Source organism: Tursiops truncatus, chromosome 16 (assembly GCF_011762595.2).
Source record: "Tursiops truncatus isolate mTurTru1 chromosome 16, mTurTru1.mat.Y, whole genome shotgun sequence".
Classification (NCBI taxonomy): domain Eukaryota; kingdom Metazoa; phylum Chordata; class Mammalia; order Artiodactyla; family Delphinidae; genus Tursiops; species Tursiops truncatus.
The window spans coordinates 61,631,082-61,654,376 of NC_047049.1; the positions used below are offsets into that span (position 1 = coordinate 61,631,082).

The 23,295-nt window shown below is 43.4% G+C and overlaps 2 protein-coding genes across 2 annotated transcripts in view; both read left to right on the forward strand.

Annotated features, from left to right (window-relative positions):
• The window catches only part of NPFFR1 (neuropeptide FF receptor 1), a 32,935-nt gene extending 28,548 nt beyond the window's left edge, over positions 1 to 4,387 (forward strand). The window contains 1 exon segment of the mRNA XM_073793710.1: positions 2 to 4,387. Coding sequence (XP_073649811.1) covers positions 2 to 206 — 205 coding nt within the window. The 3' untranslated portion in view covers positions 207 to 4,387.
• Positions 4,388 to 11,346: 6,959 nt separating this feature from the next.
• The window catches only part of PPA1 (inorganic pyrophosphatase 1), a 37,756-nt gene continuing 25,807 nt past the window's right edge, over positions 11,347 to 23,295 (forward strand). Inside the window, exons 1-2 of the mRNA XM_019936148.3 lie at positions 11,347 to 11,525; positions 14,167 to 14,225. Coding sequence (XP_019791707.1) covers positions 11,462 to 11,525; positions 14,167 to 14,225 — 123 coding nt within the window. The 5' untranslated portion in view covers positions 11,347 to 11,461. The remainder of the gene's footprint in view (positions 11,526 to 14,166; positions 14,226 to 23,295) is intronic.

The following is a 23,295-nucleotide window of genomic DNA, read 5'->3' on the forward strand; positions in this document are numbered from 1 at the left end:
GTCCCAGCGGGCTCCTGCGCACGCAGGTCTTCGTGGAGGTGCAGCCCAGCGACTCGGGCCTAACCTCCGAGTCGGGCTCGAGCAGCGGGGCCCCCAGGCCCGGCCGCCTCCAGCTGCACAGTGGCCACGTGGCCCCCCCTGGCTTGGCCGCCGAGGGTCCCGGCTTTTCCCATACACCCCTCACCATACCAGCCTGGGGCGTTTGAGTGGGACATGGAGGGCCGGTCCCTGAACCCGAGGGCCCCGGCTGGACACGTGACACCCAGGCATGCTAGCGGCCTGGTGTGGTGTTAGCAGAGGGTACCATGTGCCTCCCTCTCAAATACAAGGCAGTGAGCAGTTAGTTGCTAGTGGAATCTTCTTTGCCACCTCCCCCCACAGACAGAGGCAAAGGAGGGTAAGGGGAGAGGAGCCTTGTTCCCCGAAAACCCTTCTGTGTGGTAGAAGCCACCGGCATCATCTCACTGAATTCTCAAAACGCTTTCAGAATAGGGGTTTTTCATCCCCCTTCTGAAGACGTGAAACTGAGGCTAGAAGAGATGCGGTTAGCCCAGTCTCAGCTGGAAACCCTGCAGGAGTCTGTGTGCCTCCAGTGCCTGATGGTTTTGACCGTCTCCAGCTGTCTCCAGAAGGACCCCCGGAAGGTGAACACAGTGAAGAGTGTAAATCCTAATTAGGCAGCTGGGAAGAAGCGAAAAGCAAGGCTGGCCTGTCCATCGGATGCTTGGTGTCCACGTCCTGGTGTCCTGTATGTATGATTGAAGCCACTCCCCTGATCCCTTCCCAGAACATAGTGTGTTCTGTGTAGCTTTGTCTTGTTTGTTCCAGGAAGTGTCCAGGGCCATTCTCTTCTCCCCAAAGTACCATTTACAGAACGTCATGTCTGAGCAGCTGCGGAACTAGCCCTGGGGAGCCTGCATCAGTTTCAGGCACTCTGGGTCTGAGCCCAGAGAAGGGTGGGTCTCTGTCCTCCCTCCTCTACCCATAGGGCCCACCGCCATCACGGCGGCCCAGGTGAGAGCTCACAGTGCGACAGGCAGCTGCAAGGCCACAAGAAGCATCAGTTTATTTATTCACGGACAGGAGGAAGGGAGGGCATAGCACCCAGTTTCAGCCTTCTGAAACACATCTGCTCACTGGAGCTGCAAGTATAAGCCTTCCCCAAGGCCTTTCCCCCTGCTCCTTCCAGGGGATTGCAGGGGAGAAGTTGGCCAACCAAAGCTATGGTGTCTTCTGGGGCCTCTGGGATGACAAACACTAAACCTCTCCCTGGCATGGATAACTTGTGTGCCCTAAAAAGGGATGGGCACCATCCCTTGTTTGCTCTGGCTCTCACCCAGCATATCTGCATCACCTTGAAGAGAGAGGCTTCTCTCCAGGAGGTGGGAGGAATTGGGATCACCTTGTGATCCTTGCACGGCTCCAGTAACCTGCAGTTAACTGGGTATTTCCCCCTCATCTCTATAGAAAATGCACTGCTGCCAGAATTTTAGTGAATAAAAAAGAAACATTTCCAGGGCAGAGAATGTGACTCTGAGGCTCCAGTAGTCTCCTTAATCGACACACGATGACTTAAGTCTGAACCCTGTTTACTCCATTCTAAGTACTAGATGTAGGGGCAGAAGAAAATTCCTAAGCCACTGTACAGTGTGTTCTCCAAGCATGTCGCCAGACACTGTCTCATCTGATCCATACAAATGAGGCTGAAGGAGATGTTGCTGTTTTACAAAGTAACTGAGGCTCAAAGGGACCATGTGAGCCACAGAGGGGCAGGGTTTGGGTTAGAATTTGTCTTCTGGTTTCTTCCCACGCCCCTTCCTTCTTTTCAAGGAAGGTGGATTGGGGAGGAGAGCCGGAAATTCCCACAAAGACTTTTTGCCTGATGGTGAACCAGAATGCTCACAGAACCAGAATCCCCACCCTTAAGCTCCTGGTCTGGGAAATGAGAGTCTATTGTATTTACTCTTGTACTATCTGGCCTGAGCTGTTCTGTGTATGCTCTCTATGACCCATATACTGAGCAGGCTGCCAAGATCCATCATGACCCCGCCCTGGTCAAGGTGTCTGGGAGTGATGGATGTGGGTCTTAGGAAAGGGTGTGCCATCCTGTCCCTCATTAGGTAGTGCGTGTGTGGGCCCCATTTCTGGTGCTGTATCAGTGTTCTGTGTCACATAGGCCAGAGGATTCCTGGCTGCTTGCTGTAAAGAACTCTGACTCCAGGCTCTAAAAATAGACCAGAGAAAGGGCCCTCTTAAACCCAAATGCTTGTCCCTGTGGCAGGGGGGAATCTGTTGGGAGACACTGTCTGGTCTCTCCTCCGGTGTGTTTCTCCCTTAGCATGGTCTCCCCAACCACAAAATCACAGCCTTTACAGCTGGGGGGAGACCAGGGCACTCACCCAAGCCAAACTTCTATCAAGGCCCCTTTGTTTTACTTCCCCCCAAAGATGCCATGCTTTGAAAGATTGGGCCTGCCAAAACAAAAAACAAAAAAAACCTGCACTAGGCCATAATTCATATATTTGCTGTTACTGTTATTTCTTTTAAAAAAATCTTTCAAAGGCTATGCCTGCTGGTTCAGATTTGATTTGAATCAGGCATGACGATGCTTTCATGAGGGGTGAGGCCTTGTGGGTTCCTGTGGAATGTCTGGTTTTTTGTGTATGTGGCAAAATATATACAACATAAAAGTTACCATGTGACCATTTTTAAGTGTACAGTTCAGTGGCGTTAAGTGCCTTTGCATTGCTGTGTAACCATGACCACTGTCTGTTTCCAGAAACTGGAAACTGCAGTTTCCCAAACTGCAATTCTGTACCCATTAAACAATAACTCCCCATTCCTCCCTGCCCCTGGTAACCACCATTCTACTTTGTCTCAGTGAATGTGATTACCCTAGGTACCTCATGCAGGTGAAATCATACAGGATTTGTTCTTTTGTGATCGGCTTGTTTCACTTAGCGTAATGTCTTCAAGGTTCATCCGTATCGTAGTAGGTGCATAATTTCCTTCCTCTCAAAGGCTGGATAATATTCCATTGTATGTATATGCCGGTCATCCATTCATCCATCGATGGACATTTGGGTTGCTTCCTCATTTTGACTATTGTGAATAATGTGTGGAGTTTCAAGATATTGGAAGTAGCTCCTGAAAATAGGGTGTGTGTGAGCCCTGAGGACAGATGCCGCAGGTTGGACCCAGGATCTTTCCCAACTCGGCATTTATGGGTGATGAAGCCGAGGCTCAAGGAAAGCTATGATTTGTCTCATTCCCCTGTGCCCACCCCATCTGCTCTGAGCTTCTGTTGGGCTTTACTTCTTGACTAGAGTAGCTAGGAAATTGTATGCTCCCTCCATGAGGTCATATTTTACGAAGGTATTTTTATAAGTGTAGGTTTATCATTCTGGCTGGAATCCTGTGACCCAACAAACACCTGGGCCCTGTCAGGGGCCTTGCCCGGTTACCCCAAGGCACACAAGGGCAAGCAATATGGATTTCACCCCATGTGCCATCCTTTGCCTACAAGCTGGTTGGGTCGCCTAAGGTGACTGCCCTTTCATAGGCAGCACGTTTGGAAATGAACTGGATGTGTGATAGGGGAAAAGGGCCAGAGGCCTGTTGACCCTGAGCGTCCCCACCCCAGCGAAGCTCTTGAAGGGACTCCGCGTCCTGTCCTGCCATTTGCAGCATGAGCGATCATTCTAATCGTGGGTCTGCACCTGAGGAATGGCCTCTTGACTTGACCAAGACCATGCAGCACTCAACAGACCAACGTGAGCTGGAGGCAGATGCCCGGCCTGGACCCCGAAAACCATAATCTGCCCAGCCCTCTGCCGAGGACTTTCTCTTGGGGCCTGGAGGACACATGAGTTGACTTAGGTTGGAATGGAGGACAGAGTTGGCCACTAGGATGACAGCCCCCCTATCATTAGTCTTCTGTGTATTCATCCAAAAATCCAGGTGACAGCCAAACTGAGAGCTGGATGGACAAAGCATTGCTGTTAAGCTCTGTACCTTTTTGCATCTGTTTCCTCAGCTCAGCCCTCAGAAGTGCCACTGAGGAAAGATAGATGAGAAGGAGGTGACCCAAATGGGCTTCACTGCAAGCAAACAATGTGGAATCAGCAATAGACTTCTTGTTGAACAAGCCAATTATTTATGTTTCTGGTATTTTATTGTTGGTGTTTTTCTCTCTCTACACAAATACTCCATTGTGGAAATTTTACAAAGTTTAGATAAGGCAAGAGAAGAAAATAAAAAGCACCCAAATCCCACCATAAGAGATAAGTATGGAATCATTTTCTATGCATATATATGTTTTAAAATTTTATAACAGCTTTATTAAGGCATAATTTGCATACAATAAAATTCACCCATCTTAACTGTACATTTTGATGAGTTTTAGCTATTGTATACAGTTGTGTAATCACCACTACAATCAAGATACTTCCAGCATCCCCCCAAAATTCCCTTGTGCCAATTTGTAGTCAACCCTCACCCCTCCTCCCTGCCCCAGATAACTACTCATCTGATTTTGGAAGGTCAGATACTTGGAACAAGTGTGTAGCTTTTTGAGTCTGGCTTCTTTCACTCAGAATAATGCTTCTGAGTTTCATCCATGTTGCAGCATGAATCAGTAGTTTGTTCCTTTTTGTTGCTGAGTAGTATTCCATTGTATGGCTATATGATATTTTATTTGTCCATTCATCAGTTGATAGACATTTAGGTTGTTACCAGTTTTTATGAATTTATGAATTATGAATAATGCTGCTATGAACATTCATATATGTCTTTATATGTATATATGTTTTCAGTTCTCTTGGGTAAATACCTAGGAGTGGGTTGGCTGGGTTGTAAGTGTATAGTTTAACTATGCAAGAAACTGCTGAAGTGTTTTCCAAAGTTGCTGTGCCATTTTGCATTCCCATCAGCAGTGTATGAGAATTCTAGCTGTTCTTGCCAACACTTAATAGAATCAGTGTTTGAAAAACTTTCCTGGGACTTCCCTCGTGGTGCAGTGGTTAAGAATCCGTCTGCCAATGCAGGGGACGTGGGTTCGAGCCCTGGTCTGGGAAGATCCCACATGCCGCAGAGCAGCTAAGTCCGTGAGCCACAACTACTGAGCCTGCGCTCTAGAGCCTGCGAGCCACAACTACTGAGCCCACATGCCACAACTACTGAAGCCCACGCCTAGAGCCTGTGCTCCGCAACAAGAGAAGCCACCGCAATGAGAAGCCTGAGCAACCGCAACGAAGAGTAGCCCCCGCTCGCTGCAACTAGAGAAAAGCCCACGCGCAGCAATGAAGACCCAATGCAGCCAAAAATAAATAAAAATTTAAAAAAATAAAAAACTTTCCTGATGACTAGGGATGCCGGGCATCTTTTCATGTGCTTATTGGTCATTCTTACTTTTTAAAAAATTTATTTATTTATTTATTTTTGGCTGCATTGGGTCTTCATTGCTGTGCATGGGCTTTCTCCAGTTGTGGCGAGTGGGGGCCACTCTTCATTGCAGTGAGTGGGCCTCATTGCGGTGGCCCCTCCTTGTTGCGGAGCATGGGCTCCAGTCACGTGGGCTTCAGTAGTTGTGGCGCAAGAGCTCAGCCGCCCGGCGGCGCGTGGGATCCTCCCAGACCAGGACTCGAACCCGTGTCCCTTGCATTGGCAGGCGGATTCTTAACCACTGCACCACCAGGGAAGTCCCGGTCATTCTTATGTTATTTAAAGTGTTTTGAAACCTATCTTTAGAAATATGATTATATTGAAATGTAATTCTATGATATGATTACATTGTAGAGACTTTAGTACAAAAATTTGCCCTGAATCTAAGAGGAATTTATCACTAACAGAGGATTTTCAAACCCATCAAGAATGGGTTTAAAGCAAGATAGATCCTTTGAAAGGATCCTGTGGGTAGAATGTGGTAGGAGTGGAGGGCTGTTTTAATAAGTGATTAGGAATGGCCTCTCTGAGAAGGCGAGATTTGAATATAGATACGAATGAAGTGAGAGAGGGAGCATGTGAATAGCTGAGGAAAGAACAACCCAGACAGACAATATCATGTGCAAAGGCCCTGAGATAGGAGAGGGAGCATGAGAAAGGAGGTCATGCACATCAAAATGGTACTGAATTTCAATAATTACATTTCTGGTCAACTCAAAACATTTACCGAGTACTTGTTAAAAGCCAGGCGCAGTGGCACAGTACTAAGTGCTTTGTGTCTGTTATTTATTTCTCACAACAGAGCATAAGCTCCATGAGAACAGGAGCTATGTCTATTTCACTCACTTTTGTGGACTCAGATCTAGGGCACTGCCTCGTACGTAGGAGACACCCAATAATAAATGTCTGTTGAATGAATGAAGTAGTTACATAAACAGGTATTTCTTATTATTCCAATATTATAGATGGAAAAACCAAGTCTCAAAGAGTTAAGTAACTTACCGAAGGTCATAGAACTAGATGGTGCTGAAGCTGACTCAAATCCTGGCGTGTCTGAGCAGGAAGCCCAGATTTTTGCCACTCCCCCAAGCTGCTGTGAATTCTCCTTCCTATATTTGGGAAACTGAGGTTCAGAATAAAAGAAAGAGGCTTGATGGAGATCCCCTTTAATCCTCAAAATAAAACCAGCCAGCCACAGGCTCCAGACCGCTGTTTTAGCTGTTAAGACCACATTTCCATCACATTCAGTGGCTTCCACAGATCTGAGATGGAAGGAATACCAGCAGTTTAAGTAAACGATGTGCACTTAGTCTGATCCAATACCACATCAAGCCTTCGTGGCAGCCATGGACTGAAAGAAATCATCCTTTGGACTCCTCTGCCTTGTGGTCATTGATGAGGTGAAAGGTGCTGAACTGGCTGTCAGGTCCCGCCTTGAGCTGTTTGTGTTCTCTTAGTAACTGCAATGCGCAGGCCTTTGAATCCCATAACCAACAAATGCTGCTGTTGTCATGTGCAAGCAACCAAATGAATGTGCGTGGAAAAACCCAAGCTTGGTGATTTGGGCAAATTAGCTTATCTGTCACATAGCCAGTGGTGGTGTTAAATCACTCTCCGTTAGAGGAATAATCACTCCCCACTGCCCTCTGTCTTCCCCTCTGCTGTAGCATGTGTTAGGATTTCATTCCTTTTTCAGGCTATTAGTCTATTTTAGCCAAGATATTTTGACTTCAAGTAACAGAGATACCCAATTTAACTGGTTTAAACTCTATGAAATTTGTTATCTAATGCAATAAGAGATTCAGAGGAAAAGTAACTCCAGGCTTGGTTAAGTCAATAGCTCAAAGATATCTTAAGAATTCAAGTTCTTTCCATCATTTGCTTTGCTAATCTCTGCATGTCAGCTTGGTTCTGTCTCAGGCAAACTCTCTTGGTGGTTAATGCCTCATAAGAGGGCTGCAGCAGTTTCAGTTATTTGTGTTAGCCGGGCTTTGGCTAGATTACGCTACTGTAACAACCTCTAAAATTTCTGTGGCTTCAAACAACAAGCATTCAGGAGTATACTCTCCTTTTAAGATAAAACCTTTTCTGGAAACACTGGGCAGCCTTCCCTTCATCCCATTGGACAGAATTGTATCACATTTGCATGCCTGAAACAAATACTGACAGCCATGATTGTCTTAGCTTATTTAAAATGCATTCCTTTGCAGGGGGAGGGCGGAGGGATAAATTAGGAGTTTGGGATTAACATATACACTCTACTATATATAAAATAGATAACCAACAAGGACTTACTGTATAGCACAAGGAATATTTTGTAATAATCTATAAGGGGAAAGAAGCTGAAAAGAATAGACAGATATATATGTATAACTGAATCACTTTGCTGTACACCTGAAACTAATACAACATTGTAAATCAACTATATTTCAATAAAAAGAATAATAAAATGAAATGCATTCCTTGAAGACAGTGGAGGGGCTGGCTGCTCTGAAGCAAAGGTATGTATAGAGGAGTAGATTCCTGAACAAATTTAGGATTCTCTTAGAAAGGAGGAGGTAATATGGTTACTGAGCAGGCAACTAGCAGTGTTTGCTATAATATTCAAAACTAAAGCCATCATTTTGCTTACCCTCCATCCTAACCAAACTATCTCAGTAAACGACACACCATTCAGCCAGAAACCTAGAAATCATCCTCAAATCCATCTTCCTCATCTTCCACTCTGTCCAACCAATGATCAATTCCATTGATTCTACCTTGAACATAGCTCTGTAATCACTCATCTCTTTTGCCACCCAAGTCCAGGGCACCACCATCATCTTTTACCTGGGCCACTGCAGCAGCCTTCTCATTGTTCTCCCTGCCTCTGTTCTTGCTAAAATTCAATCCAGGCTTCAAGCTGCTAACAGAGCCACTTTTAAAAGCAATTCTGACATGTCACTTTCCTGCTAAAAACCCCTTCTAGGTTTTTCATTTCTCTTTTGGAAAAAGTTCAACCCCCATGTCATGCCTCCACCATTTAACTCTGACCACATCTCTTCATAGTCTCTTTCTGGCTTCTACCTTGTCCCTTTTGCTTTATTAACTCCTTGTCATCTTTCAGGTCACAGATTAAGGGTCACTTCCTTGGAGAGGTTCTCTGCTCCCACAAGGCAATGCCTTGTACTTCCTTTATCACTCTACTTATACAAACCATTTTTTGGGCAGCTCCCCACAGCTTGTGGGATCTCAGTTCCTCGACCAGGGATTGAACCCGGGCTGTGGCAGTGAAAGCCTGGAATCCCAACCACTAGGCCACCAGGGAACTCCCTCTACTTATCCAAACTTTTTGGACGTATTTGCTGAAGATTGTCTTCCCTTCAAACTATAAGTTCTGTGAGGGCCCAAACCATGTCTTTCAAAGCACTACATCCCTACCACCTAGCACAGACAATAGTCACAAGTGTTAAATAAAACGCAGTTACACATTTGAAAGTTTTCCTGTTATAGGACCTAGAGGTGGTAGTTGACACCAAATATATACATAAGGTAACCTAGGGAGAGGGTATCTCTAGAGAGAGAGAACATGAGATGTTAGAAAGACAGTGATGATCAAGATGAAGGGATGAATGGGACTTCCTTGGCAGTCCAGTGGTTAGGACTCCAAGCTTCCACTGCAGGGGGCGTGGGTTTGATCCCTGGTCGGGGAACTAAGATCCCACATACTAGTGCGGTGCGGCCAGAAAAAAGAAGAAAAAAAAAAGATGAAGGGATGCAGAGAAGGCTAAAGGGGAAAATGAGAAATAAGTGGCCAGAGAAGTAGGAGGGATGTCAGAAGGACATGTAGTCACAAGCCAAGGAAGAGAGAGTGCATCAGGAAATTGGAAGTGCCTAACAGGGTCAACCACAGCAAAAAGGATGTGGACTGAAAAGGGCCACTGGTTTGGTCACAGAGCAAGAAAGACAACGTTTGAGAACAGTTGGGTTCATCCTTTGTCAAACTGTTATACTTAAGAAGGTATTTTTGCCCTCTTTTTCATTAATTCCTCTATCTGTTGGTCCAGCAAAGAGTCATTAAACACCTACTCTAGGCCAGGTACTGTGCTAGGCCCCAGGGAGACATGAGAAAGAGAACAAGGTCAAAAGGGCCTGTGGGGTTCACCAACCTTGCCTGCAAGGGAAAGTTACAAAGCACTGACTTCTGCCCCAGCTAAGGCAGGGCTTGGCTTTTTACTGGAGTTGGTACTGATTGGCTCTCTGAATACATTCAGTACAAGAGCTAGCATGCAAGTCCAGAGGTCAGCAAGACTTTATTTGCTTGCTCTGACCTGGCAGGAAGCAAAAGGGAAAGTGCGTGTGGCACACTGTTGCATCATTTCTGTCTGTTAACAAGTCATCACAGATGAGATTCTGGGGTTTTCCCAGAAAACTAGCTCCATCTGCTCAAAGGTAGAAAATTGACGGCACAGTTCAGTCGGAAGAGCATCCTTTTAAGAAACTCTCTGAACATGAGCCTACTTAGTGTTCACTCTGCAGAGATTCCCTTAGCTTTCAGTAATGCGTTGCATTACTGACTAAACTACTGCTCTACTATTTTGTTTTCCTGCCCTTGTGTTCTAACTACAGTAAAGATGTGTGGTGTAGTGTTCAAAAGGTCAGTGAGTCATGACCTTCTGAAGATTAATGGGAGTCTGGCTGGAGATAAGGGAGGAACACTAACTGGAAAATTATCTTACTACGTTTTCATTTACTACAGGGAGCACCTCATTTATAGAATAGATATTGATTTGAAAAAAAAAGTTTAAGTCAAAATGTCATAGAGGCACATTATCTTTAATGCTCTAGAAAATCAAGATCATTTAAAGAAGACCAGCCCATCAAAAATTTTAAATGAAACTAGGCATTCTTCGAAATAATTTTGTAATCAAATTGGTGAATAACAATTGCCTAATTTGAGGATTCTGAAATATACAGTAAAAAAAAAAAAAACCCACATACAACTGGGGAAGCAAGTGATGCAAATATCTGCCCACAACCTCAACTGACTTTAGCTTTTGGGGTCTGGCCTGACACCATGAAACAGTGGTATAAAAACAAGTTTCAAGGAGCTTGCACCTGAGGAAATGTCCTCAGGGGACTCTGAGCTCACACCTGGACTATCCCACTGCTTCCATCTGAAGTCCTAGGGGACGTGGGGAGGGTTGGGCAAGCCGGGGGAGCAGACTGAATCCTCCACTGGGGAGAGTGGGAATAACAATTTACACTTCCCGAGCGCTTACAACAAGCCAGGCTCTTCCTCCAGCTCTTGACGTGTATCAACTCAGTTCATCATCCCAGCAACCCCTGAAATCGTTACTATTAACATCTCCATTTCCCAGGTGAGAAACTGAGCCACAGAGGTTAACAGCAGTTTGCTCCATGTCATACACTAGAAAGTGATGGAGCTGCTACCCAGCTGGTAGCCATTACACGTGTCAGTAATATGTCCTAACTTTGCTTAAAAGGATCAGAAAACCGCTCACCTTTAAGACTGCTTGGCAGGGATTGCCAGGTAAAGCAGCTGACTCCTAAACGTCTTTTGAGATAAGGAATTACTCTGCGGAGAAGGGTGTGTGAGTCAAAGGTGAATTTCCAGTGTGCGTGAGAGGCGAAAGGTCGACGGTCAATTCTTAGCCGGTCGAATCTGAGAACGTGTTAACAACCTCCGTCAGTGCCCCAAAGCCCGCCAGCCCAGAGGGATCACTCAGCCAGAGCCTGCCGCCAGCCACGTGGCCCAGCCTGGGAGCTGAGGGGAGGTCCGCGGAGGCGCGGCCCGAGGGGGCGGGGCTGGGGCGCTGGGACTCGCGGGCCCTACGGAGTGCGCCTGCGCGCGGCGTGGGCTCGAGAGCGCCAGCAGCGTTAAAGGCTGCTCCCCGCCCTGCTAGCCGGTCCAGTCACGGCAGTGCGCAGGCGCAGAGCTTACTCCTTGTCAGTCGGCGTCGCGTGCTGGCTAGAGGCTTTGTAGCAGCGGCGGCAGCGGCGGCTGGTCTCCGGCATCATGAGCGGCTTCAGCAGCGAGGAGCGCGCCGCGCCCTTCACCCTCGAGTACCGAGTCTTCCTCAGTGAGTGTCGGAGGCCCGCGGCCCCTCCCTGCCCGCCCGCCCATTCATTCCTGGGCCTCGCCTCCCCTCCCGCCCTGGCGGCTGCGGCCCGCGCTCGGCACCTTGTCCCGGGCGCCGGCCGGGCTCCTCGGGCCGGTCCCGGGGGCCTGGGCGGGCCTGGCCCTCTCATTTCACACGTCCCGCTCGCGGCCAGGGCGGCGTGGGTCGGCGTTCCTCTTTCACATGCTCGATTGGACCTGAACCTGGGCCAGGCTAGTTTTGCAGGTGTCCGGCTCGGGCAGTGTCTGATGGGAAAAGGAAACCACTGAGTCACCCTAGGACATAGTCACCCTAGAAAAGGTGTCTGGGGGTAAACTAATCCCCGTAAGAGGATTATTCAGTTTGGAGGAACGGCGTGGCGAGGGGGAGGAGGTGATGGTGGTGACTCCCTAAGACCTTAATTCCGCCACTGTAGCTCAGATTGTGGGCACGTAGCGGGGTCAAGTACAGGCCCTCGTCCGACAGACGGGGAAGCTGAGGCCCAGATCTGGAGCGATCAGTGGAGGACTGGACCCATCCCTCTGGGGCCCCAGTAGCGCTCCTGCCTCCCTGACGCGTGCTTTCCAGTAGCACTGATGCTGGGAAAACGCCTTGTGAGACAGAAATCTGTTCCCCTCCAAACAGGTGACGTCAATCTGGGAAGCATGAGTAAGAAAGTGCCAAATTTTGGCCCCTGTGCAGCGGATCGCATCTGAGGGGTACCTCCCCTAAGTCTGCGTTTAGAGCCGAGGAGGCCGCAGGCGCTGCTTTCCTTGGTGCACCACCTTTAGCCTTGTAGGTGGGGGAAAGCTACCTCGGGTTTATCTTTATCCTCTTACCACCTCCCCACCTCCCCGCCCCCCCGCCCCCAAAAGATTATTAGAGATAACGGAGGCGTTTCTATTTTAACTTCTTTACAATTTTGTTCCCAAGGAAATAGGCAGGTGCCTTGAATTCTGAGTTCCGGTGTATGAAGGGCAGTAAAGAGAGAGGAGGAGGGGATGAATGGTAATACTGAAAGAACAAAGCTCCTAGCGAAAAATAGCCTGGTGTGAGAGGAAAAGGAAAGTGAACTATAAAGTTACACAACTAAAGTTTAGATTGCCATGTAAAATCCAGTGACGTGTGGGACCTCTTCCACCCATTTTATTTAATTTCAGAATTCAGCAACAAGGGCAGTGCAGGAACTTTTGACAAATAGTTCCCTGAACTGTTTTTCTGGAGTTGGTGTTGGCTCCAGAATTTCTCCGCAGGAGGGATTTAGAGAGGTGACACTCTAGTTTGTAGGTGGGGGGGATGATTAGGGTAATTGTTTTCAAGCTATATTTGCAACACAAATACAGTTTTTACTTAGATCATGTATTGGTAGTGAGTACTATATAATTTTAATTTAAAAAATCATAGATTTCTTAATATCCTTCCTTAATAGGAGAAGATTTTTACCTCTATAATGTTACATTTGCCAGTCTCTTTAAAACTGATGGTGGGTTGGATCGCAAGTCACTATTGACACTGAAGGGACCAGTATGCCATTGGGGATGGTCACAGATCAATTTTGCCTATTCCACTTTGAGTTTTTTTGTCCTTTTTTTTTTTTTTTTTGGCCACGCCATGTGGCGTGCAGGATCTTAGTTCCCCAACCAGGAATCGAACCCGGCCCCTTCACAGTGAGAGCACAGAGTCCTAACCACTGGACTGCCAGGGAATTCCCTCCACTTTGATTTTTTATATTTTTTATTTTTTTGCGGTATGCGGGCCTCTCACTGTCGTGGCCTCTCCCGTTGCGGAGCACAGACTCCGGACGCGCAGGCTCAGCGGCCATGGCTCACGGGCCCAGCTGCTCCGCGGCATGTGGGATCTTCCCGGACCGGGGCACGAACCCGTGTCCCCTGCATCGGCAGGCGGACTCTCAACCACTGCGCCACCAGGGAAGCCCTCCACTTTGATTTTTAATCGTGAAGGGATGCAATGTGGACTGACCCTTAAGGTTTTCTAAAGAATAGTAAGGAAGTTTTAAAATTACTTTTTGGATATGGTAGTTAGGTCTCTAGAATACAGAAATTACCTGTGAAAGTGCTGTTACAGCTAGATTATCCTTAAGAAAAATCCTAATCTAAGATGGCTCTGTCTCCCTGGAACACCATTTAAAGCAACATGGTTTATAATTTGGCAAATTGGTCCCCTGCCTTCTCCCAGAGCCCAAGTATTTCATTAGCTCTGTTAACTGTTAACTGGTATAAAATCAAACAATTTGATTGCCTTTTGTATACCAGGCACTGCTAGGCTCTGTGATACAAAGGCTTGTAAGGCAGTCCCCACCCTCACCATTGAGGTTAGTACCTTTTAGACCCCTAAGGAACATGTAGGATGAAAACCTAACCTGATCTTGGAGCAGTCAGGAAGGTGAAGTATATAGCCAGTTTTTCTGGGGTGGGAATAAAATCTGGTGAGTGGTGTTGATAATGGGAAGAGAGAGGGTATGTGGGAAATCTTGGTACCTTCTCAATTTTATTGTAAGCCTAAAAATTCTCTTTAAAAAAAAGTCTTAAAAAATGTGTACTTCATGCATCTGGAAATATAATTAACCAATAAAAGCAATAACTTTTTCTAATTAATTTTGCAGAAAATGAAAGAGGACAATATATATCTCCATTTCATGATATTCCAATTTATGCAGATAAGGTAAGACATCCTTCTCTGACCGTAGTCTCATTGCTCAGATCAGTTAGTTCCACGTACGGATTTTCTTATATGTCTTAACAAGTGCTTAAAATGCCTCATTGTGCTGTGAGTTAAAGGTGCATTGACTAAGTAAGGAGACAGTCTTAAATCTAGATTATTTGGTTAGAAGAAGCAACTATAATTTGGAGAAGGAGTAGAGGAACAGAAACAAATGTTTTAAAGCTGCCTTGGTTAAAAAAAAAAAATCACCAGAATTGCTGGTAACTCTTTTTGTTTTTATTTTCATTTTTGCCTTTTTACATTTCCTATTTTTTTTTACAAAGAGCATGCATTGTTTGTGCAAATTTAAATAGCTATTTTTTTAAAAAGCCATTGCTTGTTTTAGACTCCCTCCCAATAAGAGAAGTTTGTGCTGTATTTAGGAACTGACACAAGGACAAATGTCTGATTCTTTTTTATACCTTAAAATTTTTTTTTCATTCAACCAAGAAGGATCCACACTGAGTGCAAATCTTTTTGAGTCGTAAAAGCTTCATAGGTTATTGATCTTCCTTAGCTAGATGTCAATACATAATACATGTGAATATCACATTCCAGTGCATGTCTAGAATAATAAAGATGAAATTTTATCCTTGTGTGTGCTGTCTTACTTTTTTTCTGTGCTTGACTATCATAATTAGATAAATTCATATACTTCTACCAGGAAGATTGCTACAGTTCTGCACTGACACTTGGACACTGGCAGAAAATCTAACCTGAGTGTTGCTTCTGAGCAGCCTGCCTGAGCTGGGCTCTAGCTGGAGACAGTGGAGCAAACAGCTCAAGGGCATTTATGTCCCACAGTTACAGGAGAGACCTCTAATTGGCATGTGTTCTCCTGTGGGATTCTCAAAGCTGTATTTATTCAGAAACTTTTAATTTGTTACATCTGATTCCCTGGGAGTTGACAAGAACTGCAGAATCCTTCCTTCCTCTTGAATTGGCATCATTTGGTTGGTTTAAATTAGCTGTTGTATAATTAGTATGTATATCAAAGTACTTTGCAGTAACATCTCAGACCATTTTGAATAATGAAGAGGTATAAAATGATGACCCTAAGTTTACTGATGGTACCTTGGCATACAGATGTACTAGGGAAAGGAAACATTTTCTTGACCTGTAGCTGGGTTTCTTTGCGTTCATAAGTGTCTTGCCTGTTTGGGCTGCTATAACAAAATACTATAGACTGGGTAGCTTATAAACAGCAGAAATGTACTGCTTACAGTTCTGGAGGCTGGAACTCTGAGATCAGGGTGCCAGCATGGTTGGGTAAGGGCCCTCTTCTGGTCGCAGACTTCTAGCTGTTTCCTTATGTGGCGGAAGGGGCTAGCGATCTCCCTGGAGCCTCTTTTATAAGGCACTCATCCCATTTATGAGGGTTCCACCCTCATGTCTTAAGCATTTCCTAAAAGTCCCACCTACTATACATCACCTTTGAGGGTTAGGATTCCAACATATGAGTTTTGGAGGGACACAAACATTCAGACCATAGCCTTAAGTTATTGGACAATATTCTAGCCAAGAACCAGAAGAATCATAGCAGTTATGGTGCCTAATCTTGTTGCTGCTGCAAGTTACCCCCAAATAGGAAGCTGAGACTACATTTTGGTGTCATGTAAAACATCTTCACTCAGGTTACTCTGCAACTCCTTGAAGTTTTTTACAGGACTGGTTGTATCTGTAATCTGGGATTACTCAAATGAAGAATCTGCCTTTTGTACCACATTGGGCTGGCTGAAAAGTACAAGCTCTTGCAAAGACTCTGGATTTCACCAGTGGTCCAGACCTCAGTGAACTTCAGCACTTCAGATTCCTGCCTCAGAGGCAGGAAAGAGTTCTTTCTGTTTTGTTTTTAAGGAAGTTTAGTTTATACAAAGCACAAATAAGGGTGTGGTACACATAACTTATTTTGGATTCTAGCCTAAACAAAAGATCTGATTAATTCCGTTGGTTACAGAAGAGTATGGTTTTTGAAAAAAAAATTTTTCAATGTGATTAAGTTTATGTAAATACATTTTTGTGTGGGTAGCCATCGACTTTATCCCTAATATGGTCAGTCATTTGAGGGGTGATAATGAGGGAATGTGCCTTTAACACAGCTCAGCTCTATAAGGAAAAAATGCCCAAAGGCTTATATTCTACTCCACAGCAGGACCTTTCAACGTGGACAGCATTTGATTTAGTGTATGTGTCATTAGGTAATCCAGCCAGCCAGTTCTGGAAATCCTTGTGACTCAGATACCCTACTTGGGTTATTTCCAAATCCACTGGGTAAAAGAAGGCAAAGGCAAGCACTCACTGGATGTGTATATATTGTAGGGCTGTTCTCTGCTTTGGGTCTATTTTGGAATCAAATATAAAAACACCTGTAGCTCAAAGTGTCTTCTGACATAAAACTTCTGAGATAACAGAAAATTTAACAATCCAGAACATAATCGGCATAAACAGTGTGAAACACTGGGTAGATTAAAAGCTTTATCTAAATCTTAGAGTACTCAAGTATCATGACTTGACGTTCTCATTTTAGAAGTTTGGTATTTTCTATGCTATATCTTAAACTTCCATGTTAAATGCTAGTTCTAACAATATAGGCTTCTATAATGTTTTTCAGCTGACTGTTGGGAGAATATATAAATATGGAACTTTTCTCCTCTAAAAAAAAGTCAAGCTACTAGTCAAATAGGTGGGTGCTTCAGAAACTGAATAGGATATCTTTGGCAGTTGTGTATCATTCTTAAATTTTTAAAGATACTATCTTACTGTACCTGAAACTTTTAGAGGAGATAGGCCACCCAAGTGGATGCTTTTAAAATTATAGTTGAACCTTGAACAATGCCGGGGTTAGGGGCCCTGACTAGCGTATAATTTATAGTTGGCCTCCTGTATCTGAGATTCCTCCGTATCTGGAGATTCAACCGACAGATTGTGTAGTTCTGTAGTATTTACTATTGAAAAAAATCCACATATAAGTGGACCCACACAGTTCATACCTGTGTTGTTCAAGGGTCAGCAGTACTCACTTCCCTACAGGGTTTGCTTTGTTTTGAATTTTCTATTTCTTTTTGTAGATAGTTCTATAAATGGAACTTAAAAAAATGTCACCAAGTTAATCATTTAAATACTGTTGGTCTTCTCCAACTTTATATGTATATAGAATGGTTGGGGTTTTGTTTTATGTTTTCCAAACTGAAGTTAGAACTGGCAGCATAGATGAAAACTGGTAACAGACTTAATTGGCATGTCATAACTAAGAATAAACTCCTATTTTTTCCCTTCAGATGAGCTTTAAGGTGACTAAATTTTGAAAACAGATATTCTAACCATAATATCTGTGGTTTAACAATTTTGTCAAAAGATAAAGTTGTAAAACAAACTTAACAAAACAGAAACAGACATACGTAAAGAGAACAAACTGGTGGTTGCCAGAGGCGGGGATGAGGGAAATAGGTGTGAGAGATTAAGAGGTAAATCTTCCAGTTATAAAATAAGTCATGGGGATGTAGTGTACAGCGTGGGGAGTATAGTTAATATTGTAGTAACTTTGTATGGTGACAGATGGTAACGACTTACTGTAGTGATGATTCTGTAATGTATAGAAATATCAAATCACCATGTGGTACAGCTGAAACTTGTATAATATTTTACGTCAATTATACTTCAATCAAAAAAAAAGTAAAAAGGGCTTCCCTGGTGGCGCAGTGGTTGGGAGTCCGCCTGCCGATGCAGGGGACACGGGTTTGTGCCCCGGTCCGGGGGGATCCTGCGTGCCGCGGAGCGGCTGGGCCCGTGGGCCGTGGCCGCTGGGCCTGCGCGTCCAGAGCCTGTGCTCCGCAGCGGGAGGGGCCGCAGCGGTGAGAGGCCCGCGTACCACACACACACACACACAAAAAGTAAAAGGACAAAGTTTTTTGGATAGCTTTGACTAGAAAAAAAAGTTGTGTTGATTAAATATGCATGTAATGTGCAGTCACAATGCCTGGCTTATAAAGTCTCAATATCCAAAAACCAAAAAAACCCCCCGAAACCCCACAATAGGATGATGATGTTAACCACAATGACTGGTTATGTCTGAAGCCTTTCGGAGCTCTACTGTATAGAGTAAAGATCGCTGAACTGGAAGTAAGAAACCTTGGTTTTAGTCCTGGTTTTACCACTAACTGGCTTTGCCATATTGAGCAAGTTGCTTTACCTCTGAGCACTATTGGTCTTAGTGGGTGTTTTAGATTACATTTAGCACTATGCTAAAGCCCTTATGTGGATTTTCTCCTTTAGCCATCATTTCAATCTGTGAGCTGGGTTCTTTCAGTAACTTAATTGTCCAGGATTACCAACTAGAATTCATAAGCGGTAGTGGCAGGATTCAGACCCAGGCATTCTTGTTCAGAACCTGTGGTGTTAGCCACTGAGCCACACTGCCTCGAGTGATAAAGGGTGGTGGATTTTACTTTGTGCTTTTTGGGATTTTCCAAATTTTCTACAGTAGCTATCTCTTTGATATTTACAAAGAAAAAAAGCAGAATAAAAGGCTTGCTTAATTTTTTTTTTTTTTTTAATGCTTAGAATTCAAGGGAAATGAGTAAGAACTTCCTTCATTCGGGAAAGCTATAAAGTCTTCTAGTCCAGGAATTCTTGGTGGCCCTGAGACCCTGGAATACTCATTGATGGGTTTCTGAGGTTCTGAGTTCTGTCTGAAATTGCAGTTTGGTGTAAATGTGCATTTTTCTTGGAAAAGGTTCTTAGTCATTGCAGATCATAGAAGATGTTGACAGCTAGAAATGCAGACTCTTGCTTGATTTTATAAAGATAAGAAAGTAAACAGATTATGGTTAGAATATCTGTTTTCAAAGTTGAGTCATCTTAAAGCTCATCTGAGGGGAAAAATAGGAGCTTATTCTTAGTTATGACGTGTCAATTAAGTTTTATTACTTTCTGTGTATGTGGCATATGGCAGTATGCATTACCAAATACAATAGTTTGTTGAAACTGCTATGAGTAGAACATCTGTGTGATTGGAAAACAAATGAGCATTACTGAAAGGTGTTTGTTTTTTAACTATCTCCCCTGCTCAACAATTTGTTGAGCAATTTTTTGGGGGGTTGGTATAAATCATGTTTTCCTTTGTGAAGTTATAATTCTAAATGAATAAGAAGCACACAGTGTGAACTTCGGTCATCATATTTCTTCTGCGTCAGCTTCTCCAATAGACATTTGTCACTTGTCACTGAAAGAAGTCAGGAGCCCATTTATTTTTTCCTTAAAATTTTTTTAAAAATTTATTTTTCAGCTTTATTAAGGTATGATTGACAAATAGTCATTGTATTTAAGGTGTTCAGTGTGATGTTTTGATATATGTATACATTGTGAAATGACCCCACTAATCACGTTAGTTAACCTCTATCACCTCACCTATTTATTTTGGTTGTGTGTACGGTGAGAACACTTAAGATCTACTCTCTTAGCAACTTCCATAGAGCCATATTATACATTAGGTTTCCAGAACTTATCACTTATAACTGAAAGTTTGTACCCTTTGATCAACATCCCCTCATATCTCCCACCCGTCCAGCCTTTGGCAACCATTTTTCTACTTTCTCTTTCTGTAAGTTCAACTGTTTTAGATTCCACATACAAGTAAGTTTATGTAGTATTTGTCTTTCTCTGTCTGACTTATTTCACTTAGCATAATATCTTCCACATTCATCCGTGTTGTCACAATGGCACGGTTTCCTTTCTTTTTTCTAAAAAGGCTGAATATTCCAGTGTGCGTGTGCGTGTGTGTGTGTGTGTGTGTGTGTGTGTGTGTATGTATGTATGTATGTATCACATCTTCTCTATCCACTCATCCATTGATAGACACTTAGGTTGTTTCTGTATCTTGGCTATTGTGAATAATGCTGCAGTGAACATGGCAGTACAGATATTTCTTAGAGATTCTGATTTAATTTATTTTGGATAAATACCCAGAAGTGGGATTGCTGGATCATATGGTAGTTCTTATTTTGTGTTTTGAGGAACTGCCATGCTGTTTTCCATAATGGTGCACAATTTACAATCCCATTGCTACTGCACAGGAGGAACCCATTTACTTTTTTTTTTTTTAACATCTTTATTGGAGTATAATTGCTTTACAATGGTATGTTAGTTTCAGCTTCACAACAAAATGAATCAGTTATATATATACATATATTCCCATATCTCTTCCCGCTTGCGTCTCCCTCCCTCCCACCCTCCCTATCCCACCCCTCCAGGCGGTCACAAAGCACCGAGCTGATCTCCCTGTGCTATGCGGCTGCTTCCCACTAGCTATCTACCTTACGTTTGGTAGTGTATATATGTCCATGCCTCTTTATCGCTTTGTCACCGTTTACCCTTCTCCCTCCCCATAGCCTCAAGTCCATTCTCTAGTAAGTCTGTGTCTTTTAACAACTTAGAATATATCCTGTAATCACAGAACTGGCTTTGAAGACAAAACTTAAAACCACGTGTTACTTGGTGAGCATTAATAGGATAAAAATACTCTTGGAAATGATGAAATCTGTTAAACCTTTACAGAAGCACCTTTATGGGAGTAGAGCATTTCCTTACTAACTACATGAGCTCTTCTGATAGGAATTTTATTCTCCAAAAATACTCTAGAGATAAAAAAAAAAAAGGCAAACTGCCCTTGTTTTCTATTAGCCTCTTGCTTTATATCTAATCTCTAGATAAATTTAGAAGAAAATCCTCTCTACCACCATTGTTTTTCTCCAAATTTTATTGCAAAATGGAAAAATAAAAGAAAAGATGGTGAAATCAGGATGATTTTGTATTTCTTCGTAAGTCTGGTATTTATTGTACTTGGTTTCTGAAGTTATCTAGAGAAACACATGAAGAGTCAACTTAAATGCTAATTTAAGTCACTTATGCAGTTTTGCAATACAGTAAGTCATGTTCACTAGGCTTCAGATCCAGTGTTGGGAAAACATCATAAGTCATGAGGTGTTCGTAAGTCTCCCAATAAAGACACATTTCACTTTACTACTAAGATTCAGAGATGGGATGTAATTAAGAGTATGTTCCCTGTATACGTGCTTAATGGTATTAGACATAATAGCCTACCAAGTAGCCATAGGCTATTCATTAGTAAATGACTTGTCAGACTACTGACTTGATCCACAAGAAAACTAACCAGTTTGGAGATAAGACCTATGATCACTGTACTACTGTGATACTCCTGTTTCATCAATGAAATTAAAAGCCCGATCAATATATAGGTTATATTTCTTCTATCTGTAAAACAATTTTATTTTAAATCTTTTTGATTAGTGGAATGCTATGATTTAGACTTAAGTTTCTAATCTCCTTAGAATCTGGACATCTATAACATTAACATTCTTGTCTTCCTGTTGAAATGACTGTAAATCTGGGAAGTCAGACTGATTGCTATGTCTCTGACTTTGGAAGTCAGAGCTTAGAGCTATGCTTTGCCTTTCCCCTGCCTCCTACAACCTTGTCAGCATCATCCTACTAGGGGTACCAACGTCTTCCTTCCTTTCTCTGAAACTGTAAACGGAGCTGAAAGCTTGGTGCCAGAGCAGGGATTGAGAATCCAGAGCATAGCAGAAGTGGAGAACAGTTCTGAGAAGTCCTAACAATGGGAATAATAAGAAACTAAATCCAGGATTGAGCTAAGTAATAGTTTCAACCAGTTAGGATTAGAGAAAGAAGGCATGAATTTTTAACTAGGTAGTACTAAACTTCCTAAAATCTTGTCTCATTCTTTTAAATGCCATAAACATTGGAAATATTAGAATGCATAATTTTTTCCAGTTTTTTAATGTAAAATGCATAAAATCTACTGTTCTAACTATTTTAAAGCATACAGTTTGGAGGTATTAAGTACATTCATATTGTTGTGCAACCATTACCACCCTTCATCTCCAGAGCTCCTTTCATCTTGGAAAACTTACATTCCATACTCATTAAACATTAATTCCCCAGTCCCCTGGCAACCACCATTCTGCTTTCTGTCGCTATGAATTCGACTTCTCTAGATCCCTCATGTAAGTGGAATCATATAGTCATTTGTCTTTTTGTGACTGGCTTATTTCACTTAGCATAATGTCCTCAAGGTTCATCCATGTTGTACTACATGTCAGAATTTCCTTTTTAAGGCCGAATAATATTCCATTATATGTACATACCACATTTTGCTTATCCATTCATCCTTTGATGGACACTTGGGTTGCTTCTGCATTTTAGCTATTTTTTTTGTTTTGTTTTGTTTTTTTGCGGTACGCGGGCCTCTCACTGTTGTGGCCTCTCCCGTTGCAGAGCACAGGCTCCGGATGCGCAAGCTCAGCAGCCATGGCTCACGGGCTCAGCCGCTCCGCGGCATGTGGGATCTTCCCGGACCAGGGCACGAACCCATGTCCCCTGCATCGGCAGGCGGACTCTCAACCACTGTGCCACCAGGGAAGCCCCCATTTTAGCTATTTTGAATAATGTTTCCATGAACATGGGTGTACAGATATCTCTTCAAGACCCTGCTTTCAATTTTGGGGGGTATATACCCAGAAGTGGAGTTGCTGGATCATATGGTAATTCTATTTTTAATTTTTTGAGGAACCATCATACTGTTTTCCACAGTGGCTATACCATTTTACATTCCTACCAACAGTGCACAAGAGTTCCAAATAGAATGCATACTGTTTTAACAGTAAAAGTGTTTTTTTCTAGTAGCAATGGAGTGATTGGTTGAAATTCTCATGTCAGTTGCCCTGAAAATCCTAAGTATCATTCTGTACCTAGTGGCAACACCCTGAATTGTAGCCATGGTGTCTAGGAGAAATAAACTGTTCTTTACTAGTAGTTCCTTCTAAAGAATAAGAAGTCTGCCCTTTTTAATATCAAAATAATCAAAAAAACCCCTCTGTTTAGATAATGATTGATGGGGAAAGTAGTGACAAAATTACTACACATTCATTGCCTTAAAAAAAGATACAGGGACTTCCCCGGTGGCACAGGGGTTAAGAATCTGCCTGCCAATGCA